At 41.4% G+C, this 21292-nt stretch overlaps 1 protein-coding gene across 1 annotated transcript; it reads right to left on the bottom strand.

Moving 5' to 3' along the window:
• Window positions 1-2620: 2620 nt before the first annotated feature.
• On the bottom strand, window positions 2621-17756 carry LOC137976459 (TNF receptor-associated factor 4-like). The gene is made up of 9 exons (XM_068823821.1): window positions 17401-17756; window positions 15498-15736; window positions 14497-14545; window positions 13213-13332; window positions 9065-9229; window positions 7453-7536; window positions 7197-7274; window positions 5807-6182; window positions 2621-4649 (listed from the first exon to the last, which is right to left on the bottom strand). Exons 1-9 carry the CDS (start codon window positions 17503-17505, stop codon window positions 4363-4365), a joined length of 1503 nt encoding a protein of 500 aa, XP_068679922.1. The 5' UTR covers window positions 17506-17756; the 3' UTR covers window positions 2621-4362.
• Window positions 17757-21292: the final 3536 nt, after the last annotated feature.

Raw genomic sequence — 21292 nt, 5'->3', positions numbered from 1 at the left:
ACGGAGAGGATTTAAGTCGTCAAACTTCACGGACATATTTCTTTTAGTTAGCTTGAAAACATGTTAAAAGGTCGCCTTTCCAAAACGAGTGGTTCGCAGTTTCACAAATGGCTTTCTGAGCCCGAAGAGTTTTCGGGACTTTCGAGAAACGGGCCCCAGGACCCGAGTGGCGTATTTTCCATAACCTGGGTGCTTTCCATTCGACGAAATTTTCGAAAATTTCGAGTGGGAATCAAATGGAACGGGATCCTTTCCGGAAACGATTTCCGAAAATTTAGGACAACCTTTTCAGTTTTCCCAAAAGTGGAAAATTCGGTATTTTCGAAAATTCTCGTGTTCCATTCAAAAAGTTCCGGTAAGAATATTCTCCCGTCTCCTAGCGTGAATGATATACTCTTGGAAGAAAATGACGATTGCGAGTTCAGTGTTCCGTGCGCGGATTTGCTACAATAAGCCTTGAGGCATTGTTTCAACAAGCTTATACCGTTATCTGCGGTGGTAAGTTTAAATGAATTCGTTGGACCATCACCAGAAAGGAGATTGATGATGTCATTTCCCGTCATCGTGCAAACAGTCAGTGAAAAATGGCGAGCGGTAGATTCGTGAAGTTCTCTGAAGCTGACGGTGAAGTCTCCTTCTCTGAGAAACAAGACAACGTTAACACGAAGATTAAAACTTCATTCAACTTAAAATTATTCAAGGCCTTCCTTGCAAATAAGGGGGGAGAAGTATAGGCGAAGTAAACTAAAATTAAATGGCCCATTTCCGAGTTGCTGTTTGTCGCGGTTTCGAAGTGAGTCTTGGTTCTTAACTATTGTAAGGGAAATGAGTTTGATTTGCATTGTTTGTTTGTTATTTCTTTGTTTGAGCAGGTTGAAGTTTTGGCAGCTATTCAGCTGATGTGGCTCTGCTATACCCACCCACCCATATACTCACAGAGGACAGCCACAACATCGGGAACTTCATCCCTTACTCTTCTCGAATAGTGAGTGGGTTCTTCAACGTCCCTCAGGGAACTAATGAACATGGAAGATATTTGTGAGACGGGGCCTACGGTTTATAGTCCTTATCCGAGAGGACTTGAAAGTCTAACCATTTGCGGAAGTAATTACAAACGCAGCACTTTCTCCTCATTTGTTTTAAGACCCTGAGTGTTGGTCCGGCCGGAGTCGAACTCACGACCTCGCGCATGGCAGCCCGATGCTCAACCAACTGAGCCACCGGTGCGCATAAGAATACGCAACTCATTTCCATTTGAGTGGTTGTGCACCAGGACTCGCTTTGAAACTGAGGCAAGGAGCAACTCGGAAATGGACTAAATGGATTCGAGGGGTCTCAGATTCTGAAAAAAAAAAAAAAAAGAATAAAAGGTTCACATTTGAATGCTCACATTGTCGTTGAAACCTCAAACTTGGTGATATCACGTTAATGTTACGAAAAGTGCAGCAAGAATTTGAGCTAAAATGCGTGCCGTGCGAGCACTCTTTAGACTAAGTGCACCCAGCGAGCAGAGCCTCCTTTTGTCTTTTTCTTTTCTAAGAAGGAGAAAAGGAGGCTCTGCCAGAATCGCGCCAACTCTTTGAAGCCGCCGCAGCCCGAACTTCTGGACTATAGACAATCTTCTTTTCTCTCGTCAAACTGGTTTTTTTAGTGCGAGCATCCGTTTAGTGATAAAACCGATGGTTAAGATTGAGCCCGCTGTACCATGAAAAATCAAGATGGCGGCTCCTATAAGGCATATTAGGCCTGGGTTCTAAACTGTATCCTGGCAACATGTAGCGCATGCGCAATAAAGATCTTACTCCATTCATGCAGAGTCTTTCTCGAGAACGGCAAAATCGAGCAAGCAAAAGAAAAGCTCTGCTAGCAGAATGGACCAAGTGATATTAGGGAGCTTACGAAACGACGACGCCGACGGCAACGACGACGCTACAAAACAATAGGTTTAGTGAGCAAAAGCAATGGCTCTGCTCGCTCTGCACGTGCGTTTTACATTTTGGTACATTTCTTTGCCGTCATCTCCTAAATGGCGACGTGAAATGAACAAATTCAAGGCTCTGTGGAGGGCGCTAACACATGACGATGAATTTTCAGTTCTCTCTCTACGCTTCCAACTCACTCATACCAGTTTAATTCCTCGACAGTTACTACACATTTTTAACGCGAAACGACATGAAATAGTTTCGTAGTGGTATGCAGTAACGCGTAAGCTCCCTATTCTTGTTTTGTGACGTTGCCTTTGCCGCAGGCGTCGTCTCTTCTTAAACTCCTAAAAGCCTGTTTGTTGTCGAAAACAGTGCAGAGAAAGCAAGAGCAAAATCAAAAAATTATGTTTACTTCAAGAAACTCAATTCTAACTGAAAAGTTCTGATGGTAGAATTGTCGTTCTAACCCGCGGTCTATGTCCCAATCGGCGTCGTCATTTATCGTCATGAAAGGCTCTTTCTGTTTTCAACGGCTTTAAGCTTTTTGAGCATCCAATGGACAACCTTCCACTTTTCTCTTCATATTTTGCTGACAAAAGTGTGCTCTTTGTTGGTATATATGGGATATATAACAGTGCAGTCACTGGCAATTGTGTGAACTTGAAAGAGGAAATTGAAGATGGAATCTGCATAGATTACGAGAAAACAAATGGTGACTTTCTTTATTACTTTTTGGAAATGATATTTTCCTTCGATAATCACGGACGACTTTAATTTCAAACCAAATGAGTATTTCTTAGAAGCTACATGCTTTATTGTTCTTCGTGCTCCCTTTTTCTGAGTGTGGCAAAGACTGCTTTCATGCAATGGTGCTGACAAGCTTGAAGGGCTTTTCAATTTCACCTCCTCGGAAATTTACAATGCTTGTCAAGGTGATTAGGAAGAACTCTGAAGCATCAATGATTTTGGTTTTATACTGTTAGCCTATAAAAAGGCACCCCATCTTTGGATTAGCCTTACAGTTACAAAGTGGCATATTTGTGTAGCCCTAAACGTTTTACAAACGCATTGCAGGCTCTATATATATACAACGGTCCTGCTGGAAAGAACTCGAGGACATATAAACTATGTTATAAGAGGGAACTACAGTCAAGCATATTTTCAATGAAAATTTTTAGGGCAACTCTCCTCTAAATCGTTTGAATGATAAATATCCAAAATGGTCTGATATAGGTTGCTCCGCGAGGAGAAATACGCTAACTTGATTTTCGAAGTAAGCTCGGTGAGTTACGTTTGGTTCGATTATCGCGTTTTTGCTGTTATTACACATTCAAGTGTCTGCCAAACCGTCAAAAAAGTTTTCTTGTGTTTTCACGCATGAAACTCAAACTAAGGCCCCGTTTACAAGCAGGTAGGGTAACCCTAGTGCTGGGGTTACCCTAGCAAGAGGGTTACCCTAGCACTCACACATTTCTTCTTTTTTTCGTCGACGTGTTTACAAGGCAGCTAGGGTTACCCTGGCGCTAGGGTAACCCTATCTGAGTGCTAGGGTTACCATAGCTCTAGGGTAACCCTAGCTGCCTTGTAAATGCTCTGCTAGAGACAACTCGCCTACCCGGGACAACTTTTTGGCGGTTTTCATTTTGTTTGCGATGCTGGCGGTTACCAAGCACGCGAAGTTGTCCCAGGTGGTAGGGTAACCCTACCTGTGAAAGTTTGCTTGTAAACCCGGGCTTTGTTTGACCCTCCTGCTAGGGTAGGTAACCCTAGCAGTAGGGTTATCCTACCTGCTTATAAACAGGGCCTAATACAAACTTGAAAAAAAAAAGAAAACATTCATTGCTATACAGGGCTCTCATAAACTATGCACGTTACTTCCATTGACTATTGAATTACTAAAAATGTTGACACAACCGCGATAAAAATAGGTCAACTAATGGTTGTTCGCTTTCCCACCCTACTGGTTGCGGTGCTCAGCAAGAGACTGGCTCTGGCATGTCTAAATTTTTTCTTTTGCATGCGTAATTATCATTGTTGTTTTTTCTACCATCGGTTGTCGACGGTTAACAGGGCAGAACTGGTGCTTTTTCGACACGAAAATATAAGCCATGGCAGACAAGATGTCCCTTCATTTTTGGTGTTATTAATTTTTTTTTCACCTGCCATCCGTATCACTTTCAAAAAACGTCTCTTTCACGCAGTTGCGTGTCGTATTTCTTTATCTCCAGTTTTGGTGGATATTTACTTAAAATTTCTCATTCGGCATACTTACTGACACTTCTCGTTTTCCAATCTACGTAGGTATGTTTAACACGTGAAAACAACTCAGTAAAAAATGAAGTCACGGATAATGAGCAGGAGATGATGAAGTGAGTTATACACATGCGCACGTATCGCTATAATGTTATGCAACAAAAACCTGGCGGTGCTCGACTTGCTAAGGCTCGCTAAGTCCATCGCAGTCAACGGAGATCTTCAAGAAGATCGTATCGTCCTTTACGTAGTGCCGAGTTTCGATCTCTTCGTGTTTGGCGAATTTTGCTCCTCCAAAGCTTGCGTTTTTCTCCAGTTTCGGTTTGCCGAGGAACGGTTCATTTTCTGGACACGGATTCGGCTTGATGCTGAATTTGATGTGTTTTCGCTGGGAGTGGTCGTCATCTTGATCCAGCAAGTAAAACGAAACTCGGTAATCGAACGGCCATTTCAGTAAATTGTCGAAAGCACCTAAAGGAATAGGAGACATTGCATGAAATTAATACAAACAGGCAGATTGACGTGATGAGGAATTCAGAGCGGAATGGAACGTTTTTGTTTGAGGATTTAAACCCTCAAATGAAGGGATACAAGGCGGTCGTTTGGGGTGCAGGGATGGCGCAGTGGTGAGAGCACTCGCCTTAATTCCACCAATGTGATCCGGGGGTTTCCAGACTCGGCGTCATCATATATGGGTTGAGTTCGTTGGTTTTCTACACTGAGAGGTTTTTTCTCTAGGTACTCCGGTTTTCCCCTCTCCTCAAAGACCAACATTAATTTTGATTTGATCTGCGTTAATTCAGTGTTGATTTCATAGTTTACAGTGCCCTCAATTAGAGTTCCAACGCTAGAAGACTAGACGCTTGAATAAAGTTCCTTTCTTTTCCTTTCGGCTTCTCCTTTAGGTATCGGAAGCAATGGAGTTAGCACTGTTTTATGTATGATAACTTAACGTTGTTTCTTGGTTTGTAACTAACTTAACTCTTGTTTCCGGCAAGTCATCTGTGTCTTTAAAACGAGTTAGCAGTCTGTTTCAAAAGCGCGGATATCAAACGAAACGGTATGCAACGACGATTTTGCACGCAAAATGTACGTTTGAGTTCACGTTCAAGTTTTTTAAAATTTTTAACTATGGAGGAGAATATATTACTGTAGTAAAGACCTTCAATATGAGACTTGCTTTTCTCACTTTAGGCTTCAGGGTTTGGCTTATTTTAGGTAGGCTTATTTTATTCGACTATGTTTACTGGGGAGATGAGATTAGGGGGAGGTAAAAATATTAAGAGGTATTTCTGGGGACAAGTGACGTGGATGTTGAGGTAAAGAATAATGGGAAACTTCCCGTCATTTATCATACATATCTATCCATCATCCGGAACATACTTGAACAGCAATTTTTGTTGCACTGTCGTTGGAGGAAGGACAAATCGTTGTGAGTTTTCGTGATTTTCCACGTTTTCCTTGGTAAACTTTATTGACCATTTTGGACTATAGTTAATGCATTCTACCATAGGAAAATCCAGTTGAGACTTGTTGATGAGTGAACGATAACGTCGTGTAACATGCGTGTGCAACGTGTTGCGACCAATCATGTGATATCGATCGATTCTTTTCTTTGATTTTCTCACCTTTCAGTACACTGATAAACACCGACATATGTGTCCCTTTTCCTTTTCCGTCGCCGTTCAAACACACAGAGGCACAAAGACGGTAACCGTGTTTGCTGGTCGTGAAAGTTGGACTAAAAAGCGTGTCCGCGTTGCCTGCCTTAGCTTCCTTCAGTTTCCGCGTGTAGTCCTCGATTCGCCATATCAGTTGACTGTTTGCGATTTTCTCGAGGTCACCGACTCGCTTGTCCACCCCTTTGATGAAGTCTGTGTTTTCTTTTAGTACAAGTTCTTGTTTCTTCAGTCGCTCATCTTGCTCTGTTATTTTGTTGAAGATTGACTTGACGTGATCAATCATGGCGCTCTTGTAGTGTTTTGGCATCTTTTCCCGACTGCACTGTAAAATAAAATTGAACAAAACCAGCGTTCAGCACGCGTGATAAATAAATAAATCAGTAGAATGGAGAATACTGTCCATAAATTAATGCTTCGGTCGGTAGAGTGGTTTCCGATTTTTCGCTGGGACGTTCAAATTACTTTTACAAATCAAATGAACCAATCTTAACAGGACAAATACTTGCTATGCAGCCGGCACTTAGCGCGGGAAAACGAGGTTGTTGTTTGTCTCCGTTTCTAAACGAGTCTTTAAGCAAATGAACCATTCATAGCCTGCACGCAGACTCTTCGTGCGTGGAATGGCGCGAGCTCAATAGCCAGCTGCCAATCTCGACTCCAAAGCTCTTCTCTTGACTGAGGGAGAGAAGAGCTCTGGGGAAGCCTGAAACAAAGTGTCTTTTCATTGGTTTCGTGAAGAACAATGAACAGCGTCTCTGATTGGTGCATTCATGTTGGCACGAGGAGTGAGCAGGCGCTATAAGGTTCAAATAGCCAATTTTTGGCTGTAACAACCCTACGGCGCATGTTCTCCTACATAGAGTTTCCCAGAGCCTTGGGTCGATCCGAGGTTCTGGTGACGAGAATGAGCCAGTCGCGTGCAGGCTAAACCAAACAGAACAAACGATTGCGGTCGGCAGCCGGCACTAAGCGCGGGAAAACGAACAGTAACTCATTTTCGAGTTAGTGTTTGCCTCCATTTCAAAACGAGTCTGTGGAAACCAGTCAAACGAAAATGAGTTATCCATTTTCATGCAAATCAACCCCATTTTCATTAGAATGGTCTCGCGAGAAGACTCATTTTGAAAGAAAGCCAAAAAGAAACTCGGAAATGTACTAAAGGTCAAGCTTTACCTCTAGATAAAAATTTGTCCTGAGATAGTAGAGTCAGTCACTTAGTATAGTGAACGAGTGGAGGTTCAGTTGAAAACTACTTTGTGTGGTTAGATGTAGCTTTTTTTTGACATTGCAAAAGAGAATTGCAAAAACGAAAAAAGATCTTGAAAAAGAAACTTACCCTGTGAGTACAGCCGATAACTTCAAAGTCACAAACCAACTTCGTCTTTGGGCAAACCTCATCGATGTGTTGGTCCATCTGTGCATTAGAGGAAAAGGAAATAAGAGGCTTATTTACTCAGAGTTATCAAAACCTTCAAAATAATAGTGCTACAGACATAGTTGAATTGGTTGAAGTCTTGAACACTTAAAAGGGAATATTACTGGGCATTAGTTACTTCATGTAACACAAATGAAGTGAGCTATGACATATTTACCTCATCTCGTGGAATTTCAAGTTTCTTGTCACATTTGTTGGGGCATGGCAGCGGCAGTTTGGGACACTCCTCTGCTAAATGTGTCTGAAAGTCATAAGGGATGTCAGTTAATCGGAAACGCTCGTCTGAAGGCTGTGTCTCATTCAGCGAATCAGAACTGATAACGCAGGATATCGATATTTTTCATATTTAAAAAGCAATATCGTTGTTTTAATATTTGGTATCGTCACGTTTTGAATGCTAAGGCTGGTTTTGTCTGGAACCTAAGCATGAACACAAACAACAAACTCAAGCTCAGAGCGACTTGATCAATAGGTGCTAATGAAAACTACAATACAATACATACTTAATTGACGACTCCCCATAGGGGCTTTTCAGGGCCAATGAAACACAATCACAACAGAATAGAACATTCAACAACAACTGTTAAGAATCCCAACTGGCCGGAGGCAAGCTAGTTGGCTACTTAAAAATGCAAGGGTGGGTTACATTTTTGCAAACGTTGGCCGTGTAGCACTTTATATTTCAACAGAATTAACTATTGTCAAGAGAAAATGAGAGGACAGAGAGGGAGGCTCAGGGCGTTGGCCGGGATATGTCATGTCCACGAAAGTAATTTTTAGACAAGCGGAAGTCTTTGTTCCAGCAGAAGTCTGTCTTCCGAGACGTCCGCATGCAGTCTTGCTTTGGCTTTCTGGGAATTTCTTTTTTCTTTTCTGTTGCCCAAAGATGTAGGTTGGCTTGCATACGGACGTCTCGGAAGACAGACTTCCGCTCGTCTAAAAACCACTTGCGTTGACATGACATATCCCAAGGGCTGGACCGGGAGCCTCCGTCTCTGTCCCCTCATTTTCTCTTGCTATTGTAGGGTAATGTGAAGAGCTGTTTTCTACCCATATGAACCATGTGAGCGTTAGCCCTACTAATGGAATTGGACCGACAAAAGGACAGAGAAAAACTCTGACCAGGGTGGGAATTGCCGTGAATTTGACATCTTCTGATTTCCACGACCCGGTCCCGTCTGACCTTGTAGCTCATTCGGTAGGGCAGCGGTGATCTAACCCGAAGGTCGTTCATGTGTCACACTTCAGCAAACTATGATGAGCCGGAGAAATTGGCAATAGACCACGCACGCACGCACGCACGCTTTCTTTCTCGCCATCATGATTTTGCCAGCCTTATTTGCTAACTCATGTCTCTGGAATCGGAAACACTTTGTTCTAATTGGAAAGCGTCTTTAAACTACCAACTGCAACCAGGAGCGCATGAGTAGGAGCTTGCCTCTCCCATACAAGCCCTATGAGTCGACCTTTGCTCGTATCTTTCAATGTTTAGAACGCCCCAAGTTCTTCGGCTCTGCAACGGCACTGTTTAGAATGGCCAACAACGTATGCAAATTGTGCAAATTGATGTAATTGTTGTAAATGTGAGTCTCCTGCTGAAGGATTAGTTCTAAAAATAGAAAGATATGGGCAAAGGTTGACTCAAGGGTATAATGCATTGGGAGGCTCCTAGTCATGGGCTCCTGCTGCAACTGGCTCTTCATCGCATTTTTTAAATAGGAGATGTTGGGGGAACCTGAAGGGATGGGGGTGGGGTCACAGTCAATTACCTTTTTGTCTTCTCGCAGGTGCCTGTCATCGCAGTAAGGACACGCAATGATCTTTTTGGGACAGTCCTTGTCTAAATGTTTTTGAAGAAATCGTTTCTGAAATTTAGCTCCACAGTCATTTTGGCAAAGGATTTCTGCGTACTCACATTTGGAGTTTACATGATCCTAAAAACACAAACATAGGATCAATGTTAATGCTTCAATTTACATGAAGCTGGTTAAAATTAGTGTTGCTTTCACCTTCTGTCTCGTCTTTCCTACACTTGAGGAGGCGAGGGTGGGGTATTGTGCGAATAACGAAAGGAATCAGTGATTTGATTATGGCGCCCGTACTACACCATCACGTAAGAGAAACCCGAAATCTTCGTAACTGGATGATCTCTTTTCTCGTTAGCCGATGGGCAATTTGAGAAATTTGAGAAAGAGAGAGGTCTCAGATTAAGTGAAGTCCTCTTTCACTGTATTCTCGTTCTCTCGTTCCCATAGTCCGAGATTCTTTCGATTGAGTAGAGAACGAAAACCTCTGGAGAGCATTGGGTGATTCTTGTTTCTTTTCAATCTGCGATTGAAATAGTAGTAGAATAGTAGTAGTAGAATAGTAGTAGAAGTAGTAGAAATAGTAGTAGAAGTAGTAAATTCATGTTGCGCTGTTTATAATGCTGTATGAGATGGTTATAACTCTCAAGTCTGTGGATGAAATCCTTTCATGGGAGGCTGTAAGCAGTGCAATATACACCGAAGTACATTTTTATCTTGCGATTATTTTTAGCTGTATGGCGCACGAGGCTCTGACGGCGTTCTGGGAACGAGATTGGTTTGCGTTGACACGTGTGGACTTCGTTTGCATTTGCATTTGCATTTGCATTTGCATTTGCATTTGCATTTGCATTTGCATTTGCATTTGTACGGAGCCCTGTTAGTGCCACCCGGGTGTGCGTATACTTTTTATTTACTTCTGGCGAGACTTTTTTACTTTGGGCGTGACTCTTGTTTTTATTTGTGTCAGTGGCGCGACTTTTTTTTAGCTGGCGCGATTTTTTCTTATTTGGCACGACTTTTTTTACTTGGCGCGACTTTTTTTATTTGGCGCGACTTTTTTTATTTGGCGCGACTTTTTTTTATTTGGCGCGACTTTTTTTGTTTGGCGCGACTTTTTTATCTGGCGTGTCTTTTATGCCGGCGCCTGGGTACGGACTTTATGTATCCCTTATTATAGTGTAACAAATATTGTAAGCAATAATCCTATAAACCCTTGTATATCCCTATATACCCTTGCATACCTCTATATACCCTCGAGAGAGGATGAGGTGAGAGAACGGATCCCCCTGCTCCATCATAGTCTTTAAAATCTATTTTTAGTTTAATTTCTCGTTCCCAATGCCGCGCTTAACTAAAGTTTCTTTCCGTTATTACAACTGGCAAATCAGGTGCCTGTGTATTGGGGGGGGGGGGGGGAGATGGGAGGGCGATCTGCTCGCTTACCTCATCCTCTTCATACCCTTGACTACCCTTGTAAATCCCTATATTCCCTTGTAAACACTTGTGTAAACACTTGTGTAAACACTACATAAATCACGCTTTTTCGGGGTATAGTGAAGTATACAAGAGTACACAGAGGTATACAAGGGTATAGAATGCAGGGGTATATAGAGTATACAAAGGTATATGGGCAGAATAGGAGTATAAAAGGGTATACAAGTGTTTACAAGGGTATATAGGGGTTTAGAGGGGTAGTCAAGGGTATGAAGAGGATGAGGTAAGCGAGCAGATCGCCCCCCCCCCCCCACCCATCCCATAAACAGGCACCTGATTTGCCAGTTGTAATAACGGAAAGAAACTTTAGTTAAGCGCGGCATTGGGAACGAGAACTTAAACTAAAAATAGATTTTAAAAACTATGATGGAGCAGGGGGATCCGTTCTCTCACCTCATCCTCTCTCGAGGGTATATAGAGGTATGCAAGGGTATATAGGGATATACAAGGGTTTATAGGATTATTGCTTACAATATTTATTACACTGTAATAAGGGATACATAAGGTCCGTACCCAGACGCCGGCATAAAAGACACGCCAGATAAAAAAGTCGCGCCAAATAAAAAAAGTCGCGCCAAACAGAAAAAGTCGCGCCAAAAAAAAAAAGTCGCGCCAACTTAAGAAAAGTCGCGCCAAGTAAAAAAAGTCGCGCCAAATAAAAAAAGTCGCGCCAGCTAAAAAAAAGTCGCGCCACTGACACAAATAAAAACTAGGGTCACGCCCAAAGTAAAAAGGTCTCGCCAGAAGTAAATAAAAAGTATACGCACACCCGGGTGGCACTAACAGGACTCCGTACATTTGCGTTTGCGTTTGCGTTTGCGTTTGCGTTTGCATTTGCGTTTGCGTTTGCATTTGCATTTGCATTTGCGTTTGCATTTGCGTTTGCGTTTGCGTTTGCGTTTGCGTTTGCGTTTGCGTTTGCGTCTGCGTCTGCGTTTGCATTTGCGTTTGCGTTTGCATTTGCATTTGCATTTGCGTCGTACATGTGAACCAAGCCTTAAGCAACGACAACGGCGACGGCAACGAGAACTTCATCCCAAAATATAAATTCACGTTATTGTAATCACTTCGTGACTATCTCAACCTTTTCAATGTGACAAGCAAAGGGTGTGGTAGTTCCTCAAAAATGACAATGGTCGAAACGGAGCTTAATTTAGGGGAAAATGAAAATTGATCCTTAAGTGCTGACGTGCGTCATAAAACCTCAAATTTGGTTATTTCACGTTGTTGTCTTGCCGACGATGGCAAAGAAATGGCCAAATCTGAATTACGCACGCGCAAGGCGTGCAAAGCTATTGTTTTTTCCCACAAAAATATGCAAATTTTTCCCTTGACGCCGAGACAGCTCTGTTTTGATTGGCTTTTACTACAGTGGGCGTGCTGGATCTCCCAGGGAGATTGGCTTTTACAACAATGGGCATGTTGAATATCCCAAGGGAAGCATTCTATAAATAAATCTACTTGGTGGAGTTCATTAACTCCTTTGTTGAAGGCTTTTTCCTCTCGGCGCCCTGCTCGTAAGCAAAATGTTGCTGTTTGTGAAATACACTATGCCGCAAGAGGATTTGCAAAATAAACAGCAGGATCTTTCCGAGATTTGACCAAACACTGAAATTAAAAACAACAAAGCTGTGACACCCGAAACGTACGTTCGAATAATAACAATACCAAATATATGCCCACGTAAAGTGTTTTTGAACAGAAACAGACGAGCAGATGAAAGCATCGTTTTAATCCTGGAACCGGAAATTTTCCTGAAAATACATAAAGTAGTTTCAGTGACAGCAGGTGTTTTCCTCCCACTACAAGAGAGCCTCGGTTTATATCTTTCGCAAACTTTCCGCGAGTTGAGGAGAGCAATATCAGAGTTTCAGAGACTAATCAATTTCCTGGATTGTAAAAAAATGCGATTTCTACGAACAATTCAGTGAGCTGCGATATTATTTGCAGTTTGGGTTTGATTGTTTGTTGTATTTTAAAGTTATTTTAAAGCAGCATCGTTGGGTTAAGAGGACATGACATTCGAGAGCCTCGAAGAAGTCTCCACACAAAATGAACCATTTCGATTCATCTCTAACTATTGAATTTATTAAGTCTCTCCATTTGAATGAACAGCTGTTAGAAAAAGAGATTTCTTGTGTTGTTAAGTTGTTGTAGGAATGCACTGATTCACTCTTAATGTACATCATGTGACCATGTGGTTTTACCCTTTTCGTAAATTGATATTCACTGTAAGTGTAACCATTCAAATGTACGTAAGGTTTTAAGCAGTACTTTCCGCCTTTAGTGCTTTTCATTTATATGCTGAACAAAGGGCTCTTCAGTGGTGAAATTCTTAATTAGGTGTAACCATTCAAAAAAGAGTTAAGGAGCATGACTTTCATGCAGTTTAATTCTATTATTATTTATGGTAAACACGAACACGGTGAAAACAGGAAGAGTTATTTTATTGAATAACAACACAACCAAAGTTTGCTAATCTGAATCCAAAGGTAAATTTGGCTCATGACATGCCAGTCACGTGTACGGTTTTGGCACTAACACCTGGTTTTTAGGCCGGCAAACCTTTCGAACCAAAAGATTGTAAATGAAAGCCCGACACCTCATTTTCTTACCTGAAAGTATTGATAATCCGATTCCCACTTGCAGCCCCATTCGTGATTCTTGCATTTCACTTCGAGTGCCAAAATCTCGGCGTTAAAAGCTTTGTCAAAATGATCGGGTCTTTGATTGGGCTGAAGAAACAAGAAAACAATTTTCATAAAAACCTAATATTTTGACCTTTTCCTCTAAGAACAAAGTGGAGAAAAAGAAAATATCGAGGACTGCGGTCGCTTTGGGATGTATTGAGAATAAATAAATGGCAAATCCGTCAAAATGTGCCGGCTTATTGAAAGGACTTATCCAACTAGTTGGCGAGTTTTAACCGACAATTCGGGATTTCGCGCATCTCATATGCATGTCGTCTTTCTCTTCATTTTGAACAGGACTCTCAGTCTTAAATAATTAAACGAGCGTTAAATAGATTTTTTAAGTTCTTAAATTATTAAAATGGGAAGCGGAAACTGCCATGTTTTCCTAACATTTTTCAGAATTCAATTTACATATGATAAAATAAAATTTCATCTACAATTTCATATGTAACATCTCCCGCTAAAACAAAAGTTAGTCAGCATTGAACTGCATAATTTGTGACCGTAGAGTCACAAAATGGCGTGCTCCTAATACAGCTAATATGCTCGTTTCCCAGTGCCGCTTACGGACGTGTTTTGGATATGTATCAACATGTCAAGATATGAAACTTTGCCGGCAATCGTTCCGTTTTCTTTTTCTGCTCTAAAAGACATGTTAAAGCCGGATCGTTTTAGAAATAACTTTCAGGGTTCAATAGGTCTTTGTAGATTTCGCAATACTGAATAGAGTTCCTTAGGAGAAATCATATGCAATGCCCATGATATCAAAGTTATTGCCGGAAATTCAAGTAATAGCTGTACAATTACAATGAACCGCTTAATTTTCATCCATAGTGGTTAGTTGTTTGTGTAACAACTTTTTGGAAACTGTGTTGAAATTTACTTTGCAATGTTGCTGTTTGCCTTGCTTTAATTTAGAAATTTCTGAACACATTTGAAAAGAAAGCTACCCGAGGGCACTTCGTACGGATCGTAAAGTTATTTTGAAGGTAATTTTTAAGCGGGAACAAGTGGCTCGAATTGAGTTTGACGAAAGCTAAAATGGGTTTGTTCAAAAGGTCCAAGTTTTCAAAATATGAAGATCAGAGTCGCTGTATGGCACTTTTCTTTTCTTTGTTCCCTTTCTAATCACCCCAACTATGTTCCACTTTGGAAAAGAATGAGCAGAAATATTATAATGATTTACACTTTTACGGATCTACTCACGTCATCTTTATCAATTTCTGTTTGATCAAGAGGGCAACGCGGCTCGACTCTAAAAGAAGAAACATGAAGAAATAAATAGAAAGGAATCTAAAGGTAGATTAAGATCTTTTACACTCTATGTTTCCGAGTAGGCTGCGAGCAGTTTCTCTTTAAATTAATTAGCTCGAAAATCCGCCGACTGAGAACGTAAAAAAACTGAGCAACTTGTGACGAGGCGATATGCGGGTGTTTTGCGTTCTTGGCGGATTTTCGAGCAACAGAGAGACTGCTCGCAGTCTACTATGTTTCAGTTCATCATTCAGCACAAAATTAATAGGTTCTAGGTTTAGAAGTGTCTAACTTGGCAATGGAGAAATTTAGTCAGCCCACTCCCTAAGAAACTCATTCCATAAATAACGGACGCTCGCACTCAGTAATCGAGAAAACAAATGTCTTTTTTTTTCCACGTATGAAAATGGTTGAGAAAGTCAGCATGTTGTTTGTTTTCAGTCCAGTTTTCAATTGACATACTGAATTAACATAGCTTATCATTTTAAACTCACATTGAGGAAGACCTCATCCGAATTTTTCTTTTGTATCGAAAGAGCAGAACCATTAAAAAGACGATTCGAACAAAACCGAACGACATTTTTAGGTGTTTCATCCAAGCCGCAATATGGCATCTGCGATAAGCCTTTATTACAATCGCTTTCCGCCAGTTTGTTATACTGTATGCCAACAACAGAGGGGTGATCATATCTTAATGTCCTATTTGCTCGTAAAATGCAAATTTGATCGTCCATACATTTCTAATCTCACCAGGCGATTCTAAATCTTAAAACAACGACAACAGATTCATCGTATTCCGAGGTACATGCGTTTATGTAAAGGTTAAATAATTTTAACTAAACAAAACCACGATCATCGCCGTAGGGCAGTAAAGGTTATCTATATTTTTTCCCTGATTGAAGCCAAAATAATACCGAATTCAGTCTGTAACTTTAATAATCTCCAATACCCACCTCGCTAATTCATGAAAACAGGACGAACACAACCGATGGCCACATTTCAGTTGCTTTGGATATCGAAGGACGTTTTCGCAAACCGGACACTGGTACTTTTTCTCCAAAGGATATACGAATAATTTGAGATCAAATTTTTCCTTCTCTTGTAAGCTTGGAGCCGGACTCCCTCGGCTGCTACTTCCGCGAGATCTGGTGCTGCCAGTCGGACTGTTATTTCCACCCGTCATGATATTTTCCTGTAGAATGATGAGCAGAAGCAAGATCAGGGCAGTTTGTCGCTCGCTACATCTCGCGGTAAGTCGGCTCTTTTGCTAAAAACACCAGCGCTAACGTCATTATACTAACGGATATAAAAGACAGAGTGTTCGTCAAAAATCCCAAGGCTTTGGCAAGTCAATCAACCGCGATAAATAATTGAACAGTAACTTTCGCCTGCAGGCTGCTATTGGCTGGGAAAACGACAGCAGCTTCGCATGTGTCAGCCAATGCGTTGGCGAGAGATGAAGCTACGGACGATTTAATAAGAAACCATTCTGTATGTGAATATGAATAGCTTTAAGTGAAATCACTTTTACACACCTAACTACGCCTAATGAATTCAACCGCAAAGCACGAAAAGCAACTTAGAATTCACGCAATACAAGAAAATATCAAACGAAGATTTATCCCTAGGGATTCGTCGGTTAGTCTGGAAATCTTCGTTTCCATGGTGACGACAATTTCACTCCGTGACTAGAAAGTTTAATAATGACGAAGGTAAAATACTCAAAATATCAGACTTAATTTCTCTTCGCGATCGGGTGGTGGTCAGTGAAACTTTCAACGGTACGAAATCTTCAAAATAACTCCAGTTACCAGAAAATAATGATAAAAATTCGAGAGCGGACCGTGGGATAAGGCCGAGAGCTTTAAAAATATCAGATTTTTAACCGAAGAAAGTTGAAAAACAAACCGAAGAATAAATTTCAAGGTATTTTAAAACGCTATAGTTAGGATATGTTACCCGCTGAGGCTAGAATACAAATTTCCAAGCATTCAGGCTAGAAATAGACTTTCGGAGAAATTAGAAAACTTCATGCTGATTCGCTGTGACACAAGTGTTTCTATACAACTCAGGCTTTGAAGTCAAGTCGAATCAATTACTGAAATGGCAGTTTAACACTTCTGTTTGAGTTCAGGTCATCTTCTTCACAGACCACTGAAAACTGAGTCGACTGCAATCGGTTTTTATCGTAGATTCGATTTGAGAGACGGTGGCTAAGTAGATACTGAAATTGATGTTAATTCTCAGCTATTCTTTTGTGTTAAATTACGATTTGAACAACATAACCTTCTTGAATTCATGCGATAGCGGGAATTTGAGGTGTAAAACTGCGAAGTAATTGAAATCTGTCTCAATGTCGGGTTTTAGGAGCGTAAATGCGTCTCTTACTGCTGTAGCCACTCCATAGTTAAAAATTACGTGCTTCAGTTGGAAAAGCCATTAATATTTTCATTACTCTATTCAGAAAATCATCTTGAACGATATCATTAGATGACTACAAGATCGCTGCAAATCTTCTGGGGCGGTCCTGACTTATCGTGTCTCTGTCTTCGGTTTGTTTTTCTCGTTTAACTTTTTGTCGTAGAGATAACATCTGAGTGTGAAAACATGCTGACTGTTTTTGTTCACGGAGAAAGTTGCGACATGCATCTTTCTTTTAAACTGAGCCTAAGACATCGTTAAAGAAACTTATCTAACGGGATCTCTGCGTTCAGATTTATCCACCTTTTTTGAACCTTATTTTACCCAGAGGGTCACTGAAGGATCCTCATTTCTACACATATCCACACATCCTTATCAGATCAAAGTCATTCGAAGTTGTATCTAGGAAACCTCACTAATTATCAAGGCACTAACCTCTTCGCTTGGGGACTTAAACCCATTTTGACCAACTGTACCATTAACTCTAGCGTCTTCCATTACCGCTTGAACGCTTTGACTTGATCCTGCAATGTCGGGCATTTTCTCGAAACTGACAACTGAAATGAACCTCTGAGCGAAAGTTTAAAAACGTCTGCAAGTTCCTTGACACAAACTCAATTCAGCACCTGCCTTTTAAGTCAAGCCATTTGCCCAATACGAGCCCGCCTACTATGCGACCTCCACCTGTTCACGGGCGCTTAACCAATCACGTTGTCCCTTTTAACCTCTTGGCTCTCTAAACCTCGGTCAGTTTTTGAAGATAAAAAATATGGCACTTTTCTACCTGGGGAGTGTATTATATCTAAACTGCAGTTGCATGGAGTGATGTTTGAGGGCCACCGTTTTTTTTATATACCCATCGAACTGAACCGCAGATATATCGATAACTTTACAATTGCGTACCTGCATTGGGTTGTAATATTTTCTTAACGAATTTGCATTGCAATTTAACGAATAAACTTTACAAAATGGTCGTTTTGGGATTGCTGAAAATAGTACCAAATTTTCTTTAACTAGAAAGTCAGGCAACCTTCTCCTATCTAGACGCATCTAGAACACCTTAAAAAATCCATAGGACGCTTTTAAGAGAGAATGGATTTTTTGTTTGACGATTGGCGTTCGTAACGCGACCTAAAAATGGAAAAGAAAAAAGACTTAGCAAAGTTCCCACGTCACCAGCAAATCGGTTTTAATAAGTTAAAGAGAAAATTTGCATAAGAACAGAAGAATATTTTCATCCGTCAAATCGACCACGGTGACATCAAAGTTGACTGACAGTACTCACTCAATTGAACGCCAAGTTCAAATTACGTCACCATATTTAAAAGGGTTTTCAATGAAGCAGTATATTCAAATCTGAGATACACGATTTTTCCCCCAAACGTGACTTACCTCATCCCGTAAAAAGACGCTCTGTGTTAAGTTGGTTTACCATATCAACCAGTTATCCATTTTTTTACGCCATGCAATAAGGTATCCCATGCTTAGCCAGTTTTTTTGGTTTTCAATCGAACGTTTCCGTCAGGGTTGCGAGTATGGCTGCAACGATACAGATTTAGCTTAGCCTTGATTTCCGAAGCTCACATTGATGACGAGGCTCAAAAAGGCCGCTTTTTTCAAGGGAATTAAGGTGTAGTGGTTTTCGATGACGTGATTCCATAGTAATTGGGCGCAGTTGGAATTGACTGATGCATTAGTGTATCAGACAATTCTTTTATTCCCGCTTGTTGGATAAAAAGCCGACGAGGTGTGTTGCGTGCCGTGTTGGATTTTTACCTTTTCATAGCCAATGCGCGTAGATGAAATGACTGTTAACTATAGCAGATGCAGTGCTATCACTATACGCCGTTTTAATGGTCTTTCAGACCCAGAAGAGAGTCGTCCATGTAAGGCCACAATTTTTTTTTTTGCCCGCCACTAAGCACGAAAGAGTAGTTTTCGATGATTACGGAGAGGAGTTTTCCAGTTGCCACGAATTTACCGACAAATTAGGGAGACTTAGCAATGAAGATGAGGCAAGAAAGAGGATCCCCCGTACAGGGGCCTCCTGTAATGATACTTTTTAAAAAAAATAATTATAATTTTAGCGCATGTTTCAGCTACGCAGCTACTTTTAGAGAGGCACCTGATTGGCCACTTGTAATGATCGGATTAGGAGTTGCTTGCTGAAGCATTTTACAAGAAAATTTAAAATCACGGTTAATCGACGTTTCGATGTATCAAACATCATTCTCAAGATTGAGGTCGTTTATGCTAAAGTCAAAGTTGTTAAGAGAGAGTTGAAGACTTTGAATATCTAATATGCGCATTCCACAGTGCTTGATGTTATGTAAATGTTTTAGTTAAGCATCAGTGAATAACTTCGCGCAGATCGAGTCTCACTGTACGTTGAGTGATGGTTTTAGTTCTTTTATGATTAACATTTCGTAGAACAAACAGTCCAGTTTACTCCGGCACTTTTTTAGGACGGTGAAATTTTCTGCAATGGCTGGTCGTTGGACGCCGTGTTGTAGTTTCATGTGCTTGCCAATAGGCCATTTTACAGTTGTTTGCTCTGCGACCTAGCCTATGAATGGCTGCGAGGCTGCCGGTGACCTTGCATTGATACAGCCCCGACTGCTTTTATCATGCAAATTGTTCAGTCCGTATTAACATTACAAAAGCACGGAGGTTTGTATCAAAACAGGGTCACCGGCAGCCTCGCTTCCATTCGTAGGCCAGGTAACTTAGCTACAACTGTAAAATGGTCTATTGAAGATCTTGAGTTGGTGTGTTCGTTGATGCGTTGGAAGAGGTGTCGATTATCCGCTGCTTGAGTGGCTATACAAAGCAGAAAACGATGAAAGCCCCCCTCCCCCCCCCCCCCCCGACCCTGATAATCTAACCGCGCGACAATGGGAACGAACCTTTGCGAAACTAAAAATAGATTTGAAAAAGCTATGATGGGGCATGGGGATCCGCTGGTTTACCTCTCTTGGTCTACAGCAAATGACAAAGCGGCAGACTGAAGTTTTGCGCTACGCCAAAAAATTCTCGGGGTATTTTAGAATTTTTTTGCGAAAAAAGTCGTGGCCCTCCAACTTCCTGGAATGGATTAAGGCATGACCCCTCAGAAAAACCTAAACAACAACATCTGACCCTTCCCCCCCCCCCCCCCCTCCACCTATCCGAGACAAAAATAACCGGAAGTGAAAATAACAAAGTGGAAGTGTTACTCATATAACTGCGTTCATCTGCGCAAAAAGTAGTTAATTGCGTGGCGTGTGATTGTACGGTGAAAACGGGCAAGGATGTACGAGGAATAGAAAGAGAGAAATGTGCTTGTGGTGAATGCGATGATTTCATGAGGTCAGCTGGAGCAACTTGTGGCTATCGTGGCTGTTTGCCGACTCGCCATTCTAAAAGAATGCTTGCTACTCCTTTGACTTTGTTGATGGCACATCGGCTGTACAACTCCGATAAGCTGTGGTCCTTGAGGGTGGACGAGCTATCCTTGTACTTTTCCCATCGCAAGTTCACCTTCAAAGGGAAGAAAGCTGAAAAGGTCGCAATGATCAAAGCGCACATTGGCAGCTTGCTGTACAATTCAATGGAGCGTCAACAACCTCGGCAGCCCGCGCTAAGAAATGTGAGGCAACAAGTGACCTCATCACTTTCCGAGGTCGAAACTGACTCGCCAAGTGATGTAGTAGATCGAGTCGTCAGTTCAAGCCCGAGTAGCTTAAGTGACGAATCCTCACTGGAGATTGATTTTATACCAGAACCCCGAGCAGAAACATCAAAATATGGGCGAAAGCGGGCATGGGTCGCGAGAGACAATTATGTTAGTTAGGAGAAGATAGTTTTTTGATAAATGAATTTTTCGATACCTGTAAATAATTTAGATTAATCTTGACTAGTAGCTTTGCTTGTATATACAAATAAAAGCGACATGGAGTAATTTTTTCCTTGCCAAAAAAAAACTGTGATCCTCCCTCCCCCGGTTGAGAATAAAACAGGTTTGACCCTCCCCAATATGTAAAAACATTACTAAGGACCCTCCCCTCCGAAGCCCCGGCCCAACTCCCCCCCCCCCAAATAAAAAACGTACCGTCCCTAAACGTGTTTGGTTTTAGTTGATTCCGTGTCTGTTCCCAACTTCTCAAAGCGATAAAAATCAGGATACGAGAACTTTAATTATTTTATGGTCATGTCGTTTGCCGCGTCACGAAAATCCGATGCTAAAGCTCTCTAAACAGGCCGCCGCACACTAGCCGATTTTTTGTCGTATAACTGCAGATTTTTTATCCGAGTAAAATCGGCTTAAGATTTGTCGGGCCACCAGCTT

This window comes from Montipora foliosa, chromosome 11 (genome assembly GCF_036669935.1).
Source record: "Montipora foliosa isolate CH-2021 chromosome 11, ASM3666993v2, whole genome shotgun sequence".
Lineage (NCBI taxonomy): Eukaryota > Metazoa > Cnidaria > Anthozoa > Scleractinia > Acroporidae > Montipora > Montipora foliosa.
Note: the sequence above shows the minus strand (reverse complement) of the source record. Positions and strands in the feature narration are given on the sequence as shown.

Coding starts and splice junctions, on each gene's coding strand:
- LOC137976459 (XM_068823821.1), bottom strand. CDS start 17,505: ATGCCCGACATTGCAGGATCAAGTCAAAGCGTTCAAGCGGTAATGGAA. Junction 9,230..13,212: donor CGGATTATCAATACTTTCAG/GTAAGAAAATGA, acceptor TTGTGTTTTTAG/GATCATGTAAACTCCAAATG. Junction 7,275..7,452: donor TTGAAATTCCACGAGATGAG/GTAAATATGTCA, acceptor TCTAATGCACAG/ATGGACCAACACATCGATGA.